Source organism: Populus nigra, chromosome 11, assembly GCF_951802175.1.
Source record: "Populus nigra chromosome 11, ddPopNigr1.1, whole genome shotgun sequence".
NCBI lineage: Eukaryota > Viridiplantae > Streptophyta > Magnoliopsida > Malpighiales > Salicaceae > Populus > Populus nigra.
In genome coordinates this window covers 1,949,974-1,970,829 of record NC_084862.1, presented here as the reverse complement: position 1 = coordinate 1,970,829, position 20,856 = coordinate 1,949,974, and the positions used below count along the sequence as shown (strand labels likewise).

Sequence of the window (20,856 nt, the reverse complement as noted above, 5' to 3'; positions counted from 1 at the left end):
TGGTTTGCTTTTAGCTTTTCCACTAAAAATTGTCATATGCCATTATACATTGTCGTCAGCATGTACTTCATATCCTTAAGCGAACAGTAACTCAATTTCCTTAAGCACGGCTACAATTTTTAGTGTTTTGTTCAAAATTGGAATTCAGGGGACACGCCATTTCAAAATATTGTTGTCGGAACAATTTCCTAGTATTTGTGTTGGCAACCGCTGGCGCAATTCGTTCTATAACTGGACAAATCTCTGCTTCAGATGCCCCGTAACAACAAAATGAAGGTATGAAATATGTACTATGCCCACTTCTGTGTACAATTTGAAGCTGAGCTGGAAGAGCATAGCAATATGCAGGTGATTCCATTTAAAGCTGCATTCTGGATTTACCAAAATGCATTCTGGATTTTTTCAAACTCCTCAAAATCTTAACAATGAAGGAAATAATACAATAAACATAAATATGCCAAGAATAATAAAGAATGTGACCAACGTCATATAATATCTTGATTGATGCCATATGCAAGTCAGGGAGGGAATTGCTTTCAAAACTTAACGTTGAAAGGTTGCAGCCTAATATTCGGATATACACTACAATAGCAATGCACTTTGCAAAGAAGGGCTGCTAGATGAAGCATTGAAAGCTTTCTGAAATATGAAAAAGGATGGTTGCCCTCCAGTGAAGGTTCTCTAAAATAACATCATTTTAATTTTTTTTTTAAATCAGAATTAACTTGGATGATCCGGTTAAAACCTGAAACCCAAACCTTGAACTGGGCTAGTTACCAGGCCAGGTTTAAAAACTGTGATTATTACTCCTAAGTTTCTCTCCTATTTAGTCATCAATTAATGATATAAAACTAATGTGATGTTTTCTGCTGGATTTACAGCATGAGATATTTTTATAAATTGTATGCATATATCTTTAGAATATAATATGTTTTCTTTTAAATTAAATTATGACAAGCTTTTCAAGTAAGTTGGCAATTGAATTCCTCAGAACTTCAAGCCAATGTCGGGACAGTATGGTGTCGGTACTTTTCATTTTCCACTAAAACCTAGAATAATAGTCTTAAAGCAAACTTGATTCTCAAGACTTCGTTGGAGTTTTCTTGGGTGCTTCATTCCAATGTTGTCGTTGCTGAAGAGAAATCAAATCGTTAGTTTTTGAAAAGAAAAAAAAATAAAAAATGAAATTGTTAGTGCATATCTAATTATAATTACTCTGTGCTCCACTGTAGGTCAATAATTTTTTCTTTAAATATCAAAAAACTATAAAGAATATATAAAATATTTTAATTAATAATATACTCATATTATTTTGTATTATTAATTTTATATTATTATTTGGTCATGAAAGCGTTAATATAATATTAAAAAATTATATTAATTTAAAAACTTAAATTATTAATTAAGATCACAAGATATAATTTATATTATTTTTATTATTATAGTGTTATTTGGTTAACAAATATTAAAAACCATAAGGAAAATTTGGAGTGATTTTCAAAACAGAAAGAGAAAGGGCACACACTGTAAAAGACAATTAAAAGTTTATTTGTGTCAATTAACCCTAAAAAACTAAAAGAAAAGCAAAGCAGAGATCAAAAACCTTTGTTCTTTGGCTGACAACCAATGTTCTTGGATAAAAGAGAGACCCCCCCACCCCCACCAAGAAGTTTGATGGAATTTCGTGGAAAAGATAGGAAAGTTGTACGCAGGTGTCTATCTCTCACCCTATCTTGAGACCAAAACACATAAAAGTGAAAGAATTATGATAGCAAAGAAGCCATATCGTCAAGAAGTCAAAGAAATAAAGAGAAGAAAAACACTGCTTAAATCCATAGGAAAAACACTCTTAATCTACAGAGATTAATTTCTGATATCTTTTAGTTTTTTATTTTGTTAATTTAATTATACATTGAAATTGTTCATCTACATTTATTTGAATGCCTTGAATGATTTGATGAATATGATCAAATAGTTATTGATTTAATATTTAGCTGTTTTCTTAAGTGACTCAAACGCCTTGAATGATTTGATGAAATATGATCCCATAGTTATAAATACTGTCATGGGCGAATCCGATTCAAAAAAAGTTGAATTTTGTCCTCATGTCTTGTCAAAAATTTTGATTTCTGGAGTCTAGATCACTCTAACAATTTGAAACTGCCGTTGGACTGTTTTTATTTTTTAAAATTAATTTTTTATATTTTTATATCGTATTAAAATATTAATATTAAAAATAAATTTTAAGAATAAAAAATATTATTTTAATATAATTTTTAACAAAAAAATATTTTAAAAACTAATTTCTTCTGCGCTTTTAAACAAGCATTTAAAAAAGACGATAAAAAGAAATACCTCATATATAAATTATATAATTATTTTGTTAAATTAGATAGAAAAATAAAAATAAAAATTAAAAAAGTTCACTTATTTAAGAATAATAATTAAGTTGGCACGATTAAAAATTAGAAACTCGTAAAGTTATCATTTAATTTTCTTTTCTTTTCTTTTTCAAATTCTCTTAGCAATTGCTTGACCCTCACACAGAAAGAAGATGGTGGGGCTTCCGAAACTTGTAGAAAAGTTTTGGGAAGGCGGTGTGCTTTTTCTGTTACATTCCTTCTTTCCGAAGCAGTAGATTTTGAGGCGAGACAAGGTTTGAGCACAAGGGCAGCGCAGTTTCATATAGCCAAAAAGATTCATGCTTTTCAGTAAAGGATAAAATATTAAAATAAACTCATACAAGAAATGGAAAGGAAATAGATGAACGAAAAAAAAAACATTAGATCGGGAGCTTCATGCTTAAAAAACTAAACTTGTTTTAATTTTTATCTAATTTATGCAAGTTTGGATTTTAATTTTTATATTTTATCGTTTACTGAAAAGCATGAATCTTTGGCTATATGATTTGTAATTAAACTTGACATGTTTTTTTCTAATCTAAACTCCATAACGATCAATTTTAATTTAAGTCTAATAAAAAAAATAAGTTGAATTTTTTTCATATGTTTTGTCAATACTTTGGATTTCTCTAGGCTTCTAAAGAAGATGGTGATAAATTATTGTTTGGAAGTATAATTACGGTTATTTTTTAAAATGTTTTTCATACTGAAATATATTAAAATAATATTTTTTTAAAAAAAATTATTTTTAAGATTTGTACATCAAAATGATTTAAAATATATAAAAAAAATTTAAATCTTAGCACAAAAATTGAATTACAAATAATTGTTAATATTACAAATAATTGCATTATCAATATAGTATTATTTATTTCAAAATAATAATATGATTAATCTAATAAATTATCTCACTGATTGACTTGACTCATATAAAATATGTTCTGATATAGTTTCAAGAAAATTAAAATAAAATATTTTTAAATTAATGTAGATTAACTAGATGTCTGCTTAGAAGTCGAGTCCAGTCATTGACTGTACGGATTCTAATAATAAGGACTATGACCCTTAAGTGTGAACGGAAAATCGAGATATTGAAAATGAGTAGAAAATTTTGATGCCAGTGGAAAAAGTGAGGAAATACAGAACAGAAAGATAAGTATTGTGCAGGTCACATGAATTTGCCCTATTTTTTTTTTATGCTTGCCATTTGGATAAAAATTATAATTCTATTTTCAAATTAATTTTCCCCTATTTAATTCAAGTACTTTCCTTTGGTTCCCATTTTTTTTTCCAATATTCCTTCCTAATAAAAGAAGAAAATCATAGCAAATGCCCATTATTATGATAATTAACAGCTACAAACACAATTAATATGTGGTTAATATGGTTTAATCCATCTTTATATAAAACCTAAACATAGAAATCATGTGAAATTCAATTAAAAAAATTAGTTAATTTAAATGATGTATTTCATTTAAGGACAAATGAAATACTTACTGTATTCCGAATAAAAGACATCTTTATATAACAATTCTTTTAATTTCAATAGAAAAAAAATTAAAAATATATATAGAGAAAAAATAATTTGTTCAAATAAGAATTAGAAACTCGCATAATTATACAAGGAAAAACATTATTTTCTTTTCTTTTCTTCAAATTTTATTTCCAATTGCTTGCTACCCACGAAAAAGAAGATGGTGGGGCATACGAAACTTGTAGAAGTGCAGTGCAGTACTGTGCTTTTTATGTTATATTCCTTGTTCCAAAGTAACGCGGCTTGAGCAGAAGTGCAGTGTAGTTTTTCCCTATATAAATGTGATGCCTTAATTTGATGTCCCCTGTGCCACAGCCAACCATACCAGTTGAGCTCCTCACTTCATATTTCGTTTTTCCTTCGAAAAAAGAAGACCTGTAGTCCTCTTGTTCATCCCTCTTCAATGTCTAAAGCTTCATCTCATACAATTAAGAGGCCTAGCTAGGTCCTCGATTCCTGTTTTAGGAAGAGGAATGAAATACATGCTTCTAACAGTGAGTGTATCTTATTTTATGCTACTTTTCTTGCAGGCACGCATATTTAACGGCAAAAGATGACACCTTCTGAATATAACGTTGGAGATAGATTTAGTCCGACTAAGGACGAACTAATAACTCATTTTCTAATGCAAAAATTACTTGGGAATGATCACCTAGTCAGCAGAATCCCCCCACTTGATGTCTACCAGCGTGATCCCTGGGATTTACCTTGTAAGTAGACGATCCGTGTTTTGTCTTTCTTTCTCTTATAAATTTTCAATTGCGGACTAGCTATCTAGTTGTGTTAACTATTTTCTAAGTTTGATTAGATTTTGCTGGGACAGATTCAGATGATGGAGAGGGATATTTCTTTTCTCCTCTCCATCCTAAGTACCCCGGCACAAATAACGGGAGAATCAATAGGTCAACAAGAACAGGTTCATGGCTAGCAAAAGGAAAGGATTATGAGATAACATCTCAACATAATGGAGAAGTAATTGGTATCAGAAGAATTTTTGTTCATTCTTGTAATAAAGATGGGATCAAGTATGTGATGCACGAGTTCAGTATACCCAACCAGGTGCGTAGTGTGTGTTTATATACATGTGTGTGTGTCAAAGAGTAGAAGAAGATTATTGTTTATATTTCCATCAAACAGCTTAAGTTTAGTTTTGATAATTAAGTGATCAGGAGTTCACATCTCACCATCGTAATTATATAATTGTATTAGAGCGAATTCGTATGGTTCCATCATTTTTGAGTTGTGTTTCTTTAATCCCATTTGCCGGTCCATCGTTTGTAGAATTCTCTGGTTCTGTGTAAAGTAATGAAGAAGATGCCAAGTAAGAAGAGTGGAGGAACATGTAAGAAGGTTAAAAAGAGAAAGGAGGCGGCTGAACTGCCACTGCCAATATGTAACGAGGATAATAGTACTCTATCATCTGGTCTAATGAAGAAGAAGAAGATGCCAGATAAGAAGAGTGCAGGACCATGTAAGAAGGTTAAAAGTTCAGAAAAGAAGGCTGATCATATGCCATATAACGAGGAAAATATTACTCCAGTACCAGATGAAGGTTTTGATTTCGAAAACTGGATTACCAGTGTTATGAGTGATTATAATAATATTATCGATAATAAAGGTGAGGTAGGAGGTTAAATTTGTCGTAATCTATTCATCAAGAAACGAAAATAATAATGTCATCTTGAAAATGAATATGCAGAACAGCAGACAGAAAAATCTACATTTGATAATGGCGGAACAAATTGCCTGAAGACTTCTTCTGCTTCTGTATACCATGTCGCAGATTCTACAACTCCAGAAGATCATCAGGTGAGACTTGAGGGCGGATTCTCATGGGAAACTTTCAATCTTTACATATATAAGCCTAATGCTTGGTTTTTTTGTTTCTCTCTACAGGGAGGCCCAGAAATACTACCACATCTGCAATCATTCTCTGGTTATGATCAGCAGGATCTTAGCCTTCATGACTTCACTCTAGATGATCTACCATTGATGCTTCCAGAGCAAGTCAACACTAGCAATGGCCCTGCAGGAACTTCCATGTCCGTACCGAAGGATGATCTTTACATCTGGCTTGAACCTCTGTGGTCTTGACCAGTCGGTGGAGAGTGTTTCTTAGCTACACCCTCTTGTGTACTGACAAGAAACATAAACTAGAAAATAAAAAGTAAGAAACAAACTCTCTTTCCCCCCTAAGTTGATTTGATCACTGGGGTTAATATTAACACTAGTAATCAGCAACCGATTATGTAACTTGTAGAAGTGTGTAACTATCATCTTCTTCGAAAACAACCTAAATATTTAATCGCATTTAAAAATAATAACTCAAATATATTTTCAATTAATTTAAGAAATTAATAAGGTATTATATATATATATAATTAATTAATTAATTTCAAATTAAAAAAATATAAAATGTAAAAATCCTTATCTACTCAATTTTAAGCCTGATACTTGTGCCTAGCAACACAGACATTTACAGTGTTATATTTTATTCTGCCAATTTATTTTTTTTAAAAAAAATAGATGAAGCATTATAGTCTGTTAATTCAAATAACGTATTATAATTTTAGTTAATTTTTCTTATATAAAAAACTACATAATATCTTGATTAATAATATATACGAGATAGAAATTTATTTTAAATATTTTTTTTCATGTGTTAATTAAAGATAAAAAAAAGGGTGCAAATTACATATTTGTCTTGCATTATTGAGTTCCTAAGAAGAGAATAATCGGATTTTAGAAAATCAACTTGCAGTATAGTTAACATGTATAAATTTATTAATTTGAATAGTGTGTGTGTATATATATATATATATATGTGTGTGTGTGTGTGTGTGTGTGTGTGTGTGTGTGTGTGTGTGTGTCATGGTGTAGAAGGATATATTTAAGATTCAAATGACAATAAAAAAACATAATAGGTGTGTGTATGTGTATAAGTACTTACCGGAAATTAATATCATTAATTTAAAATATAAAGACGGATGAGCTATTTATCTATATCATAATAAAAGGCATCATCTGCAAGTTATGTAATTATTATGTTATTTTGGATAGAAAAAAAATAAGAAATTGTATTTATTTAAAAATTAAATTAACACAATTACCAAAAACTAAAAAAACTGAAGGTGGCCACGGTTCATATGAACAATTAGCCTTCTGTATAGTTTTTATTTTCAATTGCATTATTTATAGTTTAATTATATAAAATTAATGTCTAAATTAAAATACAGAGAAAATACATAAATTACCCTAAAATCATGATAATTTTTACTTTGTTTTAAAAGTTTATTTTTCAATTCCTGAGTTAAAAAGAAAAAAAAATGTTGAAAAACGATGAAAGAAAAATAAAATTGTTGATTGTCACAATACTAATAACAAAAATTATCAAACTTGATGTCAATAAATTTCATTTGACAAAAAGAGTTTGATGGTAATGGGTTTTTTCTATAAACATGTTTAAAAAATGAGACAGAGTTCCTTCTTGAATTTTAGGTTTGGTTGATTTTGATATTCATGGGTGATTTTAAAGTATTTTAAGATTAGTATGTATTTTTAGAAAAACATGTTTGCTTCAAATTTTTTGAAAAAGTTAAAACCATTTTATACTAGTCGTCCATGTTGCTTGGCCAAGCCCACACACCTGGGTTTTTTTTTAAGACCCTGATATGTTGGGCCACTGAAATCCGCACGCCTAACTTGACCAGTTTTTTTCTTAAACAAAAAAATCCTTCAACAATGGGTTTTTGATGAATTTGTTATTTTTTTTTAATTTTATCTTTTAAAATTTGGTTGGTTTTGAATTGGTCTTTATTTTTTTATCATATAATTAAAATAAAATAAAATTGTTATTGAACTCATTGGAATACAAACCCGGATCATGGATTTAATAAGTTAACTTGGGTTAACTAGAATTAATCCAATATGTCATCGTCTCAATAATAATAATAAAAAGATGACAACTTTAATTTTTTGTAAATCAAATTTTTTTTATTAGTAATCCAGGTTCTCTTTAAATTTGTGCGTTTGATCTTTATTTTTTATATTATTTTTTTGTTCTTTAATTGTTTTTATTTTTAAACCTATCAAGTAATATTAAAATAATTTTTATATAATTTAATTAAAAATCTGAACCTCACAAAAACTTGAGTCGATAGTTTTTAAATTTAAATTGTTATAACAAATTTAATAAAGTATCAAAAAAATCCCCCGCAACTTGAATATCCTCTTTTACATCATAAAAATTTTAGTTCAGTCACAGCGCTAAGTAAACTAGATTAAAAGATAATAAAAGAATAGAAACTCGCATCATTATATTATATAAGAAAAAACATCATTTTCTTTTCTTTTCTTTTAAAAATATTTCTTTCCGAGTACTTGCTGCCCAAGAAAGAAGATGGATGGGGCCTACGAAACTTGTAGAAAGGTTTTGGGAAGGCGTTGTGCTTGTTCTGCTATATTCCTTTTTCCAAATCAACGCGGTTTCAGCGCAAGTGCAGTGCAGTGCAGTTTTTCCCTATATAAATGTGCTGCATCTCTCTCTCCAGTGCCACGCCAGGTGAGTTCTTCACTTTTTATTTCGTTTTTACTCTTGATCTCTCTTCAGTATCTAAATCTTCGTCTACAATTAAGAGGGCCTTTTGCTAGGCCCCCCCCAATTCCTGTTTTAGGAAGAGGAATGAAATACATGCTTCTATCAGTGTGAGTATATATAATTTTATCTTTTAGTTTTTTTTTTCAACTAATAACGATGTAGACAGCTGCTGTTCTTAATCATATATTTAGCATCTTGTCACTGCTTCTTGTTGTTTATAGTTCGTCTTATGCTAGCAGGCACGCATATTTAGCGGCAAAAGATGACACGCATGACAACAACTTTCGAATTTAACGTTGGAGATAGATTTAATCCGAATGATGAAGAACTAACGTATCATTATCTAATGCAAAAATTACTTGGGAATGATCACCTAGTCAGCAGAATCCCCCTACTTGATCTCTACCAGTTTGATCCCTCCGATTTACCTTGTAAGTAGACGATCCGTGTTTTGTCTTTCTTTCTCTTATAAATTTTCAAGTGCGAACTAGCTATCTATTTGTGTTAACTATTTTCTAAGTTTGATTAGATTTTGCTGGGACAGATTCAGATGATGGAGAAGGACATTTCTTTTCTCCTCTCCATCCCAAGTTCCCGGGCACAAATAACGGGAGAATCAATAGGTCAACAGGCGCTGGTTCATGGCTAGCTACAGGAAAGCATTGTGAGATAACATCTCAACATAATGGGGAAGTGAATAGTGGTATCAGAAAGATTTATGTTTATCCTCGTGTTAAAGATGAGATCAACTATGTGATGCACGAGTACAGTATACCCAACCTGGTGCGTAGTGTGTGTTTATATACATGTGTGTGTGTGTCAGAGTAGAAGAAGTTTAGTTTTGATAATTGAGTGATCAGGAGTTCATCTCATCATCTTAATTATATAATTATATTAAAGCGAAAATTCGTATGGTTCCATCATTTTTGAGTTGTGTTTCTTTAATCCCATTTGCCGGTCCATCTTTTGTAGAGTACTTCTCTGGTTCTGTGTAAAGTAATGAAGAAGATGCCAAGTAAGAAGGTTAAAAAGAGAAAGGAGGCGGCTGAACTGCCACTGCCAATATGTAACGAGGATAATAGTACTCTAGCATCTAGTGTAATGAAGAAGAAGATGTCAGTTAAGAAGAGTGAAGGACCAAGTAAGAAGGTTAAAAGGACAGATGAGAAGGCTGATATGCCATATAACAAGGAAAATATTACTCCAGTACCGGATGAAGGTTCTGATTTAGAAAACTGGATTACCAGTGATAAGAGTGATTTTTCAACCTATAATAATATTATCGATTATAAAGGTGAGGTAGGACGTGAAATTTTTCGTAATCTATTCATCTTGAAATCTAATCATCAAAATAATTAATGTTCTTGAAAATGAATATGCAGATCAGCAGACTGAGAAATCTACCTGTGATAATGGCGGAACTCCTGCTTCTGCATACCCTGTTGCAGATTTTACAACTCTAGAAGATCAGGTGAGACTTGAGAGCGGAGCCTCATGGGCAACTTTCAATCTTTGATAAAGCCTAATGCTTGCTTTCTTGATTCTCTCCACAGGTAGACCCTGAAATCCTACCACATCTACAATCGTTCCTTGGTTATGATCAGCTGGATTATAGCCGTTATGACTTCACCCAAGTTGATCCACCACTGACAGAACAAGTCAGCACTAACAATGGCCCTGCAGGAACTTCCATGTTCGACCCAGAGGAAGATCTGTTCGACACTTTGTGGCCTTGACCTGTCAGTGGAAAGAGTTGCTTTCCAATACCCTGTAATGTACTGATAAGAAACATAAACCAGAAAGTAGAAAGTAAGAAACAAACTGCCTTTTCCCCCTAAGTTGGATGATCACTGGGGTTAATATTAACACTAGTAATCAGTAGCTGTTTATGTACCTTGCAGAAGAAGTGTGTGCTTTCTGTAAGTGGTTGTCTATGTTAGTTTTATTCTGTAGATCGATGAGCAGCTTGGTTCTGCAAAGGTAGTTCAACCTCTGTATTCCATCAACTCTGTTGTCTAGTTTGATGAAATAATTATCTAGAACCAACTAATCCAGAGTTTGCATCACATTATACATTATAGCAACATGAAATCTCAAAGGAATCGTTGCATAAATAATTTTCATCATGCCATGAGAATCCAGAGCCCTCTTAAACGCAGTATAAGAAGCTGTCTCAAGCTTCATACCACCCATTTTCGTCGCCCCATACAATTCAACTTCTCTTGAAAGCGTAAAATTTACCATATCCCTAACATTCTATTCCTTTCATTCAAGTTCTTCAATTCTTTATTTATGTTTTTCATTTAATTCTTTATCTAGATACAATGCCAATTTCAGAAGCAGATTCAAGTTCTATAAATAAAGCATTCAACCGCTACCACTTCCAAAGCATGCTTCTTTTCACTGGCTATGGGATCACACTTGTTTCATACGTTGGGCTGCTCACTTCCACATCCAATGTCTACGATTTCCATCGAAACCAACTTTGAATACTAGGAACCATGGCAATATAACAGCCATGAACACATCATCCAAATCATTTAGTGTCCCAGAACATAAGAAACGGATCCAAAAGGAACAAGAAAGTGTTTGTTTGAAAGTACAGAAATACAAATGTAAAATAAATATGTTTTTGAGATAATTTTGAAGTGAATTTCTATCCTTTCAAATCAATCAACAGATACAGGAGGACTCATCCTCTCTTTCTCTAATGTTTTTGTCTCTTCTATCTCAAGATCGAGATAGGAACTAAATGGTATTTAAAAGTACCTCTGAAAGCACCAATAATTGACGTGGAAGGAAGACCATGCTTTAATAATAAAATTCCAACATGTCGATGATTGATGATCAATTCAATCAAACCTTGAAGTATAAATCATCATAAAAGCAGACGAAATACGCACCACGTTTTTTTCAGACTTTTCTTACAAACTATGGCATAAAACTCATATCCTAGTTGGAAAGCTTTCTTGTAAACTAGATATGAGCATAATAGTTGCCTGAACTGCATGCTATCTTCAAGTACTGCCCTTGAGTCATCCCTGTGCCGGGGAAATCCTCGGTTAATAACATTACAAGAAAATTCATCTGAAGGGCAGCCATCCTCGTCCATATTTCAGAAAGCTTCCAATGCTTCATCTAACAATCCTTCTTTATAAGTCTATTCATTATTGTGGTGTGTATATATATGAACATCATGCTCCAACCCTTTGACAAAGAGTATTTGTGAAAACAGCTCCCTTTCATCTTAATTTAAGATTCCCGGATTTGCACATGGCATCAACAAATTCCATTTGTTTGGTCAGAGAAAGCACATTCTCATAATGTCTCATTCTAACAGTTGCAGACAATAATTTATTGAATTGGATAATACAAGGGCGTCGGGGTTTACCATGCATGAAGCATGTGATTGAAACAAGCAAGGGCATCATCAACGTTTATAAAAGAAGAAGAAGAAGAAGCATCATCTTTCTTGTGTTTTTCTCTACTCCTAATGCTTCTGCTACTGCTAGAAGAAGAAATGGAGTCGGAGAAGTTGCTAGTTATTTTTTAAAGTAACGAACGACATTAGGCTCTCCACACCCATTTCAGTCATTGTTTTTAACCTACTTTGAGCCTCTGAAACCTTGCTTTCTTTACAAATTGTATCAACCAACATGCTGAAGGTAACAATATTTGGTATGATATTCAAACTTGTCATTTCATTTAGCAATGCCAGAAATATTTAAATGTATTTTTTTTAATAATTTTTTTTTGTTTATATATATATATTTAAAAAAATTTATTTATTTAATACTCGAAAAGGGCTTAATAGTAAATTTTATAATCTTAAATATTAAATATAAAAGGATAAAAATATATAAGAAACCTAAAATAATTGCAAAATAAAACCTTAAATTTAATTAGAATTACATAAGAATACCCAAAAAAAACTGAAAAACAAGACATTGAAAATTGCTTGGACCAAGTTTGCAAACAAACCTTTAAGCGCCCAAATATACTCCCTTTTTTTTTATTAATTTTAATTTTGTCAAACATGATCTTAAACCCTAAAGATTCAGTCCAGTCATGTTAGCTAGGCTTCCCAGCCCAAACCGAAGCAAGCTTTGTTTAAAGACACAAGAGGGCTTTAAAAAACCAACACATGGCCCAGTGGCTTTTCTTTTTAAAACGAGTTTGGAAGGGCCTGGTCCATTACCAAAAAGCAAGTATTATTGAATAATATTGATTTTATGTTTTTCATAAAAAAAAATCAATATTCTTAAATTTCTAAAAAAATTGTATCAACCAAGATTCAATTTTTCCCAAATCCAAAACAAACCTTAGCTTACGAATCATATATTAATACAACAAAATTTTCTAAAAAAATATTTTAAATTAAAATACTTAAATATACATGCACACTATAAAAAATTAATCAATAAATTAACTTAAAATATAAATGAGTTATATGAAGATGAGTGAGTCTACTTATTTTGTGTATTGAGACTTAAAAAAAAAATCAATGATCGATGTTGACAAATCCAACATATTTTATGAATTTTTAAAAATATTTCTTGATGTAGCATTACTCCTACAAAAACTAATCTACATATATAAAGTTATTTTAATATGCTAATTAAAAACATGGAAATGATGTAGCTTAAATTTAAGAACCTTTGGAGTTATCTAATGTCTACAACAATATGACAAATATAGGAAGACGTTGAGGGGCACAGGTTTCTCTCTCCAAAGCGAGCATGCTTCATGAGTTCATGAGCGTGTTGCCCCATTTACTTAATTTCTTTAAGGCATTCAATGGTTTTGTGACTAATGAAAATAACCACTTTTTTATTTTTTAATAAGTTAGTGTTTTAAACTAGTAAACCATTGTCATCATCAGGACCCACCAAGGTTTCGATATTCCCATAGTGAATAAATTTTTTTTAAAGAGTTTCGACTCCATTAATTAGCATACAAAATAGCATAGATTTGTTCAAGAATAAATGCCAACAGTATATATCATCTTTGGTTGGAAAACAAAAATGTCAATGTCTTCTTCCATTAAGTAACACTATGATTTGCTTCTTTGTGTTTATCATCTAATTTCTTTGTTTAATTATGGAAGCTACTTTATAATTTCCATGAAAAGTCCGCTGTCCACTCTTTTTAAACCCTGATATGCAGACGCTATTACCTTAGGATTTAGCCAAGTGTATGGTGGATATCAACCTCATTTTGCATGAGCTACACTATAAATAGCAGGTCAGAACCTGGTAATTGAATCATCAAGAGTGAACCACCTTGAGCAAATTCAGTTTCCAAGCAAAAGCTTTCCAGGCCCCTTTATCCTATTTTACCTGTAGAAAATGTCTGGCTGTAGCTGTGGCTCTGACTGCAAGTGTGGCAGTGGCTGCAAGTAATTACTAGTTCTTTTCTTGTCAAGCTTTACTAATTAGTCCCTTTAAAGATGCTGAAAAGGGCACCAACAGATTAGCTGCTTGTATTCTCTCTTTTTTCTCCTTGAATTTCCTTAGATTATAGTCTGAAACTCACTTTTCTGTGGTTGCAATCTTCTTGTGCTTGGCAGATGTGGCATGTACCCTGACTTAGGTTTCTCTGAGAACACCACAACTGAGACAATCATTGCAGGTGTTGCACCAGTTAAGATGTATGTATCACACAATTCATTTACTATTATTTTCATGCATCAAAGTTTTACTAATTCCCAGAAGGTGGCTCTGACTCACTGGGATTCCAGTGATTAAAGATTTGGATTTCCAATTAATATTCTACTCTTATATTTAAGATCCAAAAATGTTGTCTGAATAATATAGTCTTTTTAGAACACAAATGTTGTGTTTACTGATATTGTTCTGCTACTTCTGCAGGTTCTATGAGAGGTCTGAGATGGACTTCGGTGCTGAGAATGGCTGCAAGTGTGGATCAAACTGCACCTGTGATCCATGCTCCTGCAAATGAGGACACATGGGCATGGTTCCAACAAAGCAGTAGTTAATCTATCAGTTGGTCAGCTCATGTATGTATAATGGTGCTTGTTGTTAAATAATAATAAACAGCAAAGGGTTCCTAAAATTCCTTTGTCTTGTGTACGCGTCACTGCTTTGTTGGCTGCTTCAACTTTGAAGGTGTTTTCATGTATGCTTGGAAACTTGAACTATGTGGAGTTGATGATTATTAATGAAAATGCTTAATTAGTTTCTGTTTTCATGGTTGTAAACCTTTTCTTCTCTTTTACCTATAGATCATAGACTTCTTACCTGCTTTGACAATATTGATTTGACGCTTTCAAATATGATAACAGCTAGAAAAATTAAATTATAATAGAAAATAATATAAATTATATTTTTAATTATTAAAAAATAATATAAATTTTATTTTAAAATTTTATTTATCAATTTAAATTTTTAAATTGAATTGATTTTTTAATATAATATCAGAGTTTTGATAATCAAACAGTTATAAGTTTAAATTTTATTATTTCAATTTATTTAATAAAAATTTAAGTGCAAGATAATATTGGTTTATACAAGTTTCAAGTTTAAAAAAATTTCATTTGAGAGAATGTATTAAATAATAATATAAATTATGTTTTGAAATTTTACTTATCAATTTAAACTTTTAAATTAAATTGATTTTTTAACATAAAATTTAATAATTAAAATTAATTAATAACATAAAATAATATAAATCTATAAAAATTTCAAAAAAAAAATTATTATTTAACAGTTTAACCTAATCTTTCACGTCCAACTAGACGTTCCAGTCACGATCAATTTTGACATTTTTAACAAGTTTTGTGCCATCATAGTCTTATCATGTCCGATTATAACATTGAAGTCTACAAGCATACAACCATATGAATCCAACAAGAAGAAGCTTTCCTATGAAAAATCACTTAGTTTACAACCGCATGTTCGGGCGTGTGCAGTACAAAATGTTCATAATATTCCTAAAATAAATGTGTTTAATAAAATAAAATAAAAATTATATAAACTAATAAATTATTAAAAAAAATTGTAAACACTTAAGATGGAAAACTGAAAGATAATAAATGCACTTGTTGACATGGGGCTTTGTTCGAATTTTAATTCTATTTAATTATATGGCAATAAATAGCACAACTACTACAATAATTTAACAACTATGGCATACATAAGATTGATTGGTAGTGAGCCTTTGTCTATAGCAAATTGATCCTTATATTTTCATGTAATTAATTTCTTTGGCGTGTGGGATGCGAATGCTGCCAAGATGATACGTAAAAGTTAAATATAATTCATGCACCATTACAGAACATAATCCAAGGTGATATTTGTGACTTGCACGTCACGATGCCCAACTCACTAAGAACGGATCTTACTCTAATTCTATTATCACATTTTCTCTCTTATTTGTTTGTTTGTTTTTTTAAAAATAATTAATAATACATCAGTAATTACTTTCGTAACCTCGTGATCCCTCCTGAGAAGCAGGGAAGGGAAAGTAAAGTTTAATTTCAAGTTGTATTCATCATCATGATGGTAATTCTTGAAGGCAAAGAAGAACAAAGATGCAAGGATTACTATAGCTATATAGAGTTTCAGTTCCATTTAGAGATATTCACATGGAGAGGATAAGTAGAAACTAAACTTCAGATTACACAATCCACCAAGCCAGTCACACAACACAATTTCTTAGAGGGGAAACAACCTTCCCTTTTGCACTTGAGACTGGAGAAATTGGGTAGAAAAATCAAGCATCGGACCAATGTATTTCCATTTCGCCCCATTGGTTTAATGGCACTTCCAGCGCCGTCCAAACAGCCTTAGATGCATCAACAATGTTGTTAGGACAAGGAGGCTGGTAATCATGGTCAGCATCACACCCCATAGTAGAGTCACATTCATCGACTACCATGGCTTTGACACTCCTTCTATTACCATAGATGTTGATATAATTCAAGCACCTACTCTTGTGATTAAACCATCCTGTCGAAAGTGCGACGACCGGTGTGTCGTCAGAATGGTACTGATTGTCACATTCTGATGGCGCGCCACCATCTCCACCCTTCTCGAAACTATTAAGAGTTAGAGTTGCCTTTGTGTGATTAGTCGCTGGTGGTGAGCATTTGTAAGTGGTGTAAAGCCTTCCTTTTATACAGCAAAGAGAGTCATTCTCTTCATTGCATTGTCCTTTAGGAGCCTTTCTCCCCCTTATCTTGCCGCTAGGCCTGCAGGTCTGAGCCTCAACACATAAAGAACTTGCAAAAAGAAAGGACAGGCAAATGAGAAGAACACCAGACCGAACCTGCTTCTTCATATTTTCTTTCCTCTACTATTGTTTTAGATATGGTTTGGAGTGAAGAAGTTGCATTAGTGCAATACTTTATATACATATTAGCCTCTCAAAATGGATGAAATCAAGACATTATTGTGGTCTTTTCATTTTTAACAATCTTCTCAGACTGTTATCTCAGCTCCTTGTTCAGTTACGAAGTATCAAGACTCGATCGATGTGACATACTGGCATGGTGTCTTCGTTTGATCAACCAAGCAATCTACTAAGACATGAAGCAAATCTGAATTTTCTAATACGTTGATCTCTAATTAGTAAAGACAGGCCGCATAAAAAAACCCATCACAAATCATTGGGCCGTGATAGTTAAGTTAATAGAATAATTAGAAAAATATTATACTGTTTGCTGCATGTGAATGGGATTCATTTACCTTCAAATCCTGATGCCTTATTTTGTTTTTTCTACTCTAGCAGACTCCTAGCATAAAAATATTCCTAATTCCAAGTAGTTGGTCATCAATCTATCATTCTCATACTAGCATGAGTGTTTAAGCAGGCCAATGTTATATATTACCCCTTTGAGAATCATGAAGAGTTCTTGCTTAAAATCTTCCATACTCCTGGTCATTCTTCTGTTCGCAGAGTATTGTTCACAAATTGAGGCTCAAAAATGTCAACCAAGTGGCAAAGTGGTGGGAAAGAAACTCCCACCTGAGGAGAATGACTGGGATCTGTTTTCCAGGCAAATTAAGTCCTACTCAACCTACAAATGTTCGCCGCCAGTGATCTATAGCCATACCAAGGCCTTCCTGACATTCAATGTCTTTGAAGAAAGTGGAGATTACCCACCTTACTGTGACGAAAAATTCCATCCTAATGATGCACGAGCTATAGCATTATCAACTGGATGGTACGACAATGCTAGTAGGTGCCTTAAACACATCAATGTAACTGCTAATGTGACTCAACTGGGGGTTGCGACAAAGATCATGATTATGAACCTCCTTGTGCTAACAACGTTGTGTCTGCCTCAAGCACTGTATGGAAAGCCTTAGGTGTGCCTCATGATCAATGGAGTGGTCTGAAAATCACATGGTACGATGCTTAATTGAATTTCAATTTGTGCCTTGCATGTTAAAAGAATGCAGTTTATTTCTTATTTCCTATGTTGCTTTATTTCCAAGTGCATGTCAGGATTCAGGAGTGTAGCGTGGTGAATTTATATGGTATAATCCAGTTTACTTGCTAAATATCTCTAGTAAATGGTTTTAAAATCTTAATTCAAAAGATTACTGAAAGTTAGGCATGGAAATTTAGTGGCTCTCTTCACAGTCTGAATCAAGGTGTCTCATTTTCAAATATGCTGCGAACAAAGGTGTGGGATTCGATTTTGGGAAGAGATTAAAAGATGCGAGGTTATACGAATTTTGCCAACATCACTAGATTTCTGTGAAGGACATTGCAAAATATACAGTTTCTTGTCTTGCACATGGAGATGTTCTGATTCCTGATGTCCCATTTCCTAGTTGTCATAAGGGTGCTGTATTATCAACCTCAATGTTCCCATGTATTTGTAAGTTGCAAACCTTCATTTTCCTGGTTGAATCTGTGCCTTGAAAATTTCCAACGAGCAATGGCAGCTTAATCATTCCCATGCTGCAAACGCTTCACCACCTGAAACGATTTTATTGGCATTGTCAGTGGTAGAGAATTCCAATGGTAGCTACTCTTGGATTAACCTTTGGTTCATTAACAGGCCTTTTGCTTCAGAGCTAGAATTTTTAATCGCTTATCTTCAAAGCTTTATATTTCCCAAGGATGCTGTGAAAAGAAGTTCCTTAAGTAGCCTCAGCCTACAGTGCTTGCATGCTTTTTTTTTCTATCACATCCTTGTTTTTATTAGCTAGGCAGAGGGAAAAATTGAATTTCTAATCTCTGCATCAATCCAGGCTATTTATTGACAACTTCTCTTTGGATTTATTGAATAAATGTTTAGCTGAGTGCAAGAAGTTTATAGTTTAAGTCTTTTGCTAATATTGTTTGAGAAACTGTCACTTCACATTTTTCTTAAAGACTTGGAAGACATCTTTTATTGGTTTATTGTCATCCAATTACACATGAGCCAGTTTGTTTTCTTACAGAATTGACCACAATCTCCTTAGAATATTGATTATGAATGAATTTGAGGATTCTTTTCCCCGGGGAGTACCCCTTCCTGTCTTTCAATCTTCGTAAACTACAAGCCATCTTCCAAGATTTGAGATGAAACATCTGACTTGTGCTTATGTCGATAATATTTATGAACAACACTTTAAGACAACGTAGTACTTCTATGCAGAATAACATCTGCAGAATCAATTATGACATGTTCCTTGTTTGAAAATGTTATTTAAACAGAAAAATATTGGAGTTTCATATACTTTTAGGAGATGTCATTTCATTTGAAAACCATATAAATATGGGCTTGAGTGGCAGAATACACAGAGGGGATTGGAGCAATAAGGTGAAGAACCAGTAGCCATGACATGGATCAGTAGGAAAGTTTTGCGATATGTAAGATCAGCAAGAATGTTATCTGCCTTTCTGATGATGCCACTTGAAAGACACTGAATCTTGAAAAATGATCATTATTTGACATCTTATTTTTCATATAGCTTCCCTTGAAGCACTAGGAAAGCATGCTGATTAATACAATTATAAACAAAGCATGTACCAAGGCAAAATCTTCTAATAGGGCTACCTATAAACCAGACAAGAGAAAACGTGAAGGAGAGGCGATGATGATTTTCGTAACTCAAGTCACAATACATGATAGCCTGCTAGGCCTTTTCAAGCAGAGGATTAAGGAAAGTGTAAATAGAGTGGAGCAACAGAATTATGTAAGTTATCAGTGCAATCAAACCAGCAACTAATGCTCCTGTTACTTGGTTGCAGTACTTGGTGACTTGGCCGCAGACAGGTAGCCAACCTGCACGAGAATTCCCATTCTTTCCCACTTGAGCAACCGCCAAGGCCGCCGAAACGCTTGAAATGAGCAACATGGTGAATACCTACTTGAAGCAACAAAAGAAACGGCAATTACTACCAAAAAAATTCCGGTCAGAATTCTTTCCTGTATTCTTCAGTTCCTGAAGTCATAGTGTAAATGTACTATAGGCTTGTAGCACTAATGTTTGATATAAGGCTCAGTGTGCTGCATAATTACCAAATCCAAGGCAAGAACTAATCGCCAGAGTGGACTCCCTGGAGGATGAAACAGAACAAGAAAACCATAGACAGTAACAATTGCATTTGCTATCACAAAATACCTGCAGAAGCCCTTTTCAGTAGTCAAGACAAAGGTACAAGCAAGTATAACTGTAGAAGAATAGTTGATTAAACTTACTTGAAGGCTGGTGTGTCAGTGTACTTTGCTTCATATGATACTGCAAAGAATGTACCCTTCTCATGGCTTGTAGCCATGATAATCACTGCTGCAAGTGTGGCACCAACGGCAATAAGCCTTAGCAGGAGGCTGAGTAGCCTCTTGGGCTTCATCATTGATGCTAACTTGAAAGTTTGAGTGCACAAGAAGCGTTGAGAGTTGTTGTTTGCAGACAAAGCTGGAATGTAAAGCAGAATTGATGAAGGCAGTACGTTTCTTTATACGGTTGTCAGCTAAGAAGGCAGAAATGAAGGGTGGTGGTGACTGGTGCGCTCGTTTTGGTCCTTGCTTATGCTTTGTTAATTAGTTGAATTCCCCACCCGTCACCAACACCGTCCAGTAAGGTTTTTTTCTACTTTTTCTGCCATGCAGACTTTAAGGGCATGCAGCCTATGGCTTATATTGGCTTGTGGAGTTGGTTTTTCTTGATGTGAATGAATTTCATATGGCTATGAATGATTAAAAGAGGAAGTGTCCCTATTGAACCCTGTCCCAATCCATGCTTTAGGTAATCAGTAATCTATCATCTGACGACTTATAAGTGATTTATGTATGAATATGCAAGTAAAAGCTTAGAAAAAGCATGGCCATGGACATGTCATTTAATTTGACCTACCAACTA

At 32.9% G+C, this 20,856-nt stretch overlaps 4 protein-coding genes and 1 pseudogene across 12 annotated transcripts; 3 read left to right on the top strand and 2 right to left on the bottom strand.

The window, feature by feature from the left end:
* The first annotated feature begins 4,199 nt into the window (after nucleotides 1-4,199).
* On the top strand, nucleotides 4,200-6,281 carry LOC133668194 (NAC domain-containing protein 41-like). 3 transcript variants are annotated; one of them, XM_062087945.1, is made up of 6 exons: nucleotides 4,200-4,263; nucleotides 4,467-4,646; nucleotides 4,745-4,995; nucleotides 5,218-5,554; nucleotides 5,636-5,745; nucleotides 5,833-6,281. In XM_062087945.1, the coding sequence occupies exons 2-6, from the start codon at nucleotides 4,490-4,492 to the stop codon at nucleotides 6,028-6,030; spliced, it is 1,053 nt and encodes a 350-aa protein (XP_061943929.1). In that variant the 5' UTR covers nucleotides 4,200-4,263; nucleotides 4,467-4,489; the 3' UTR covers nucleotides 6,031-6,281. The 3 variants fall into 3 exon arrangements, with proteins under 3 accessions (XP_061943929.1, XP_061943930.1, XP_061943931.1); XM_062087946.1 differs by having other exon boundaries at nucleotides 4,255-4,646; nucleotides 4,760-4,995; XM_062087947.1 differs by having other exon boundaries at nucleotides 4,255-4,646; nucleotides 5,887-6,281.
* Nucleotides 6,282-8,164: 1,883 nt separating this feature from the next.
* LOC133668195 (NAC domain-containing protein 71-like) lies at nucleotides 8,165-10,583 on the top strand. 7 transcript variants are annotated; one of them, XM_062087950.1, is made up of 6 exons: nucleotides 8,165-8,497; nucleotides 8,773-8,964; nucleotides 9,063-9,316; nucleotides 9,506-9,827; nucleotides 9,916-10,004; nucleotides 10,087-10,583. In XM_062087950.1, exons 2-6 carry the CDS (start codon nucleotides 8,796-8,798, stop codon nucleotides 10,267-10,269), a joined length of 1,017 nt encoding a protein of 338 aa, XP_061943934.1. In that variant the 5' UTR covers nucleotides 8,165-8,497; nucleotides 8,773-8,795; the 3' UTR covers nucleotides 10,270-10,583. The 7 variants fall into 7 exon arrangements, with proteins under 7 accessions (XP_061943934.1, XP_061943935.1, XP_061943937.1 ...); XM_062087951.1 differs by having other exon boundaries at nucleotides 8,770-8,964; XM_062087953.1 differs by lacking the exon at nucleotides 8,165-8,497 and adding an exon at nucleotides 8,504-8,640 and having other exon boundaries at nucleotides 9,078-9,316.
* Nucleotides 10,584-16,166: 5,583 nt separating this feature from the next.
* LOC133667920 (kiwellin-1-like) lies at nucleotides 16,167-16,834 on the bottom strand. The gene has a single exon (XM_062087632.1). The coding sequence runs from the start codon at nucleotides 16,832-16,834 to the stop codon at nucleotides 16,268-16,270; it is 567 nt and encodes a 188-aa protein (XP_061943616.1). The 3' UTR covers nucleotides 16,167-16,267.
* A 563-nt stretch (nucleotides 16,835-17,397) lies between these two features.
* Nucleotides 17,398-17,918, top strand: LOC133668645 (kiwellin-1-like; annotated as a pseudogene).
* A 1,505-nt stretch (nucleotides 17,919-19,423) lies between these two features.
* On the bottom strand, nucleotides 19,424-20,632 carry LOC133706283 (CASP-like protein 1C2). The gene is made up of 3 exons (XM_062131779.1): nucleotides 20,196-20,632; nucleotides 20,016-20,118; nucleotides 19,424-19,860 (listed from the first exon to the last, which is right to left on the bottom strand). Exons 1-3 carry the CDS (start codon nucleotides 20,348-20,350, stop codon nucleotides 19,630-19,632), a joined length of 489 nt encoding a protein of 162 aa, XP_061987763.1. The 5' UTR covers nucleotides 20,351-20,632; the 3' UTR covers nucleotides 19,424-19,629.
* Nucleotides 20,633-20,856: the final 224 nt, after the last annotated feature.

Excerpts from the sequence above, each read along its gene's own strand:
- LOC133668194 (XM_062087945.1), top strand. The coding sequence starts at position 4,490 with ATGACACCTTCTGAATATAACGTTGGAGATAGATTTAGTCCGACTAAG. Across the intron at positions 4,647-4,744 it reads TGATCCCTGGGATTTACCTT|ATTTTGCTGGGACAGATTCA; the intron begins GTAAGTAGACGA and ends AAGTTTGATTAG. Across the intron at positions 5,555-5,635 it reads TAATATTATCGATAATAAAG|AACAGCAGACAGAAAAATCT; the intron begins GTGAGGTAGGAG and ends ATGAATATGCAG.
- LOC133668195 (XM_062087950.1), top strand. The coding sequence starts at position 8,796 with ATGACACGCATGACAACAACTTTCGAATTTAACGTTGGAGATAGATTT. Across the intron at positions 9,828-9,915 it reads TAATATTATCGATTATAAAG|ATCAGCAGACTGAGAAATCT; the intron begins GTGAGGTAGGAC and ends ATGAATATGCAG. Across the intron at positions 10,005-10,086 it reads TTACAACTCTAGAAGATCAG|GTAGACCCTGAAATCCTACC; the intron begins GTGAGACTTGAG and ends TTCTCTCCACAG.
- LOC133667920 (XM_062087632.1), bottom strand. The coding sequence starts at position 16,834 with ATGAAGAAGCAGGTTCGGTCTGGTGTTCTTCTCATTTGCCTGTCCTTT.
- LOC133706283 (XM_062131779.1), bottom strand. The coding sequence starts at position 20,350 with ATGATGAAGCCCAAGAGGCTACTCAGCCTCCTGCTAAGGCTTATTGCC. Across the intron at positions 20,119-20,195 it reads ACTGACACACCAGCCTTCAA|GTATTTTGTGATAGCAAATG; the intron begins GTAAGTTTAATC and ends GGGCTTCTGCAG. Across the intron at positions 19,861-20,015 it reads TAGTTCTTGCCTTGGATTTG|GTATTCACCATGTTGCTCAT; the intron begins GTAATTATGCAG and ends TGCTTCAAGTAG.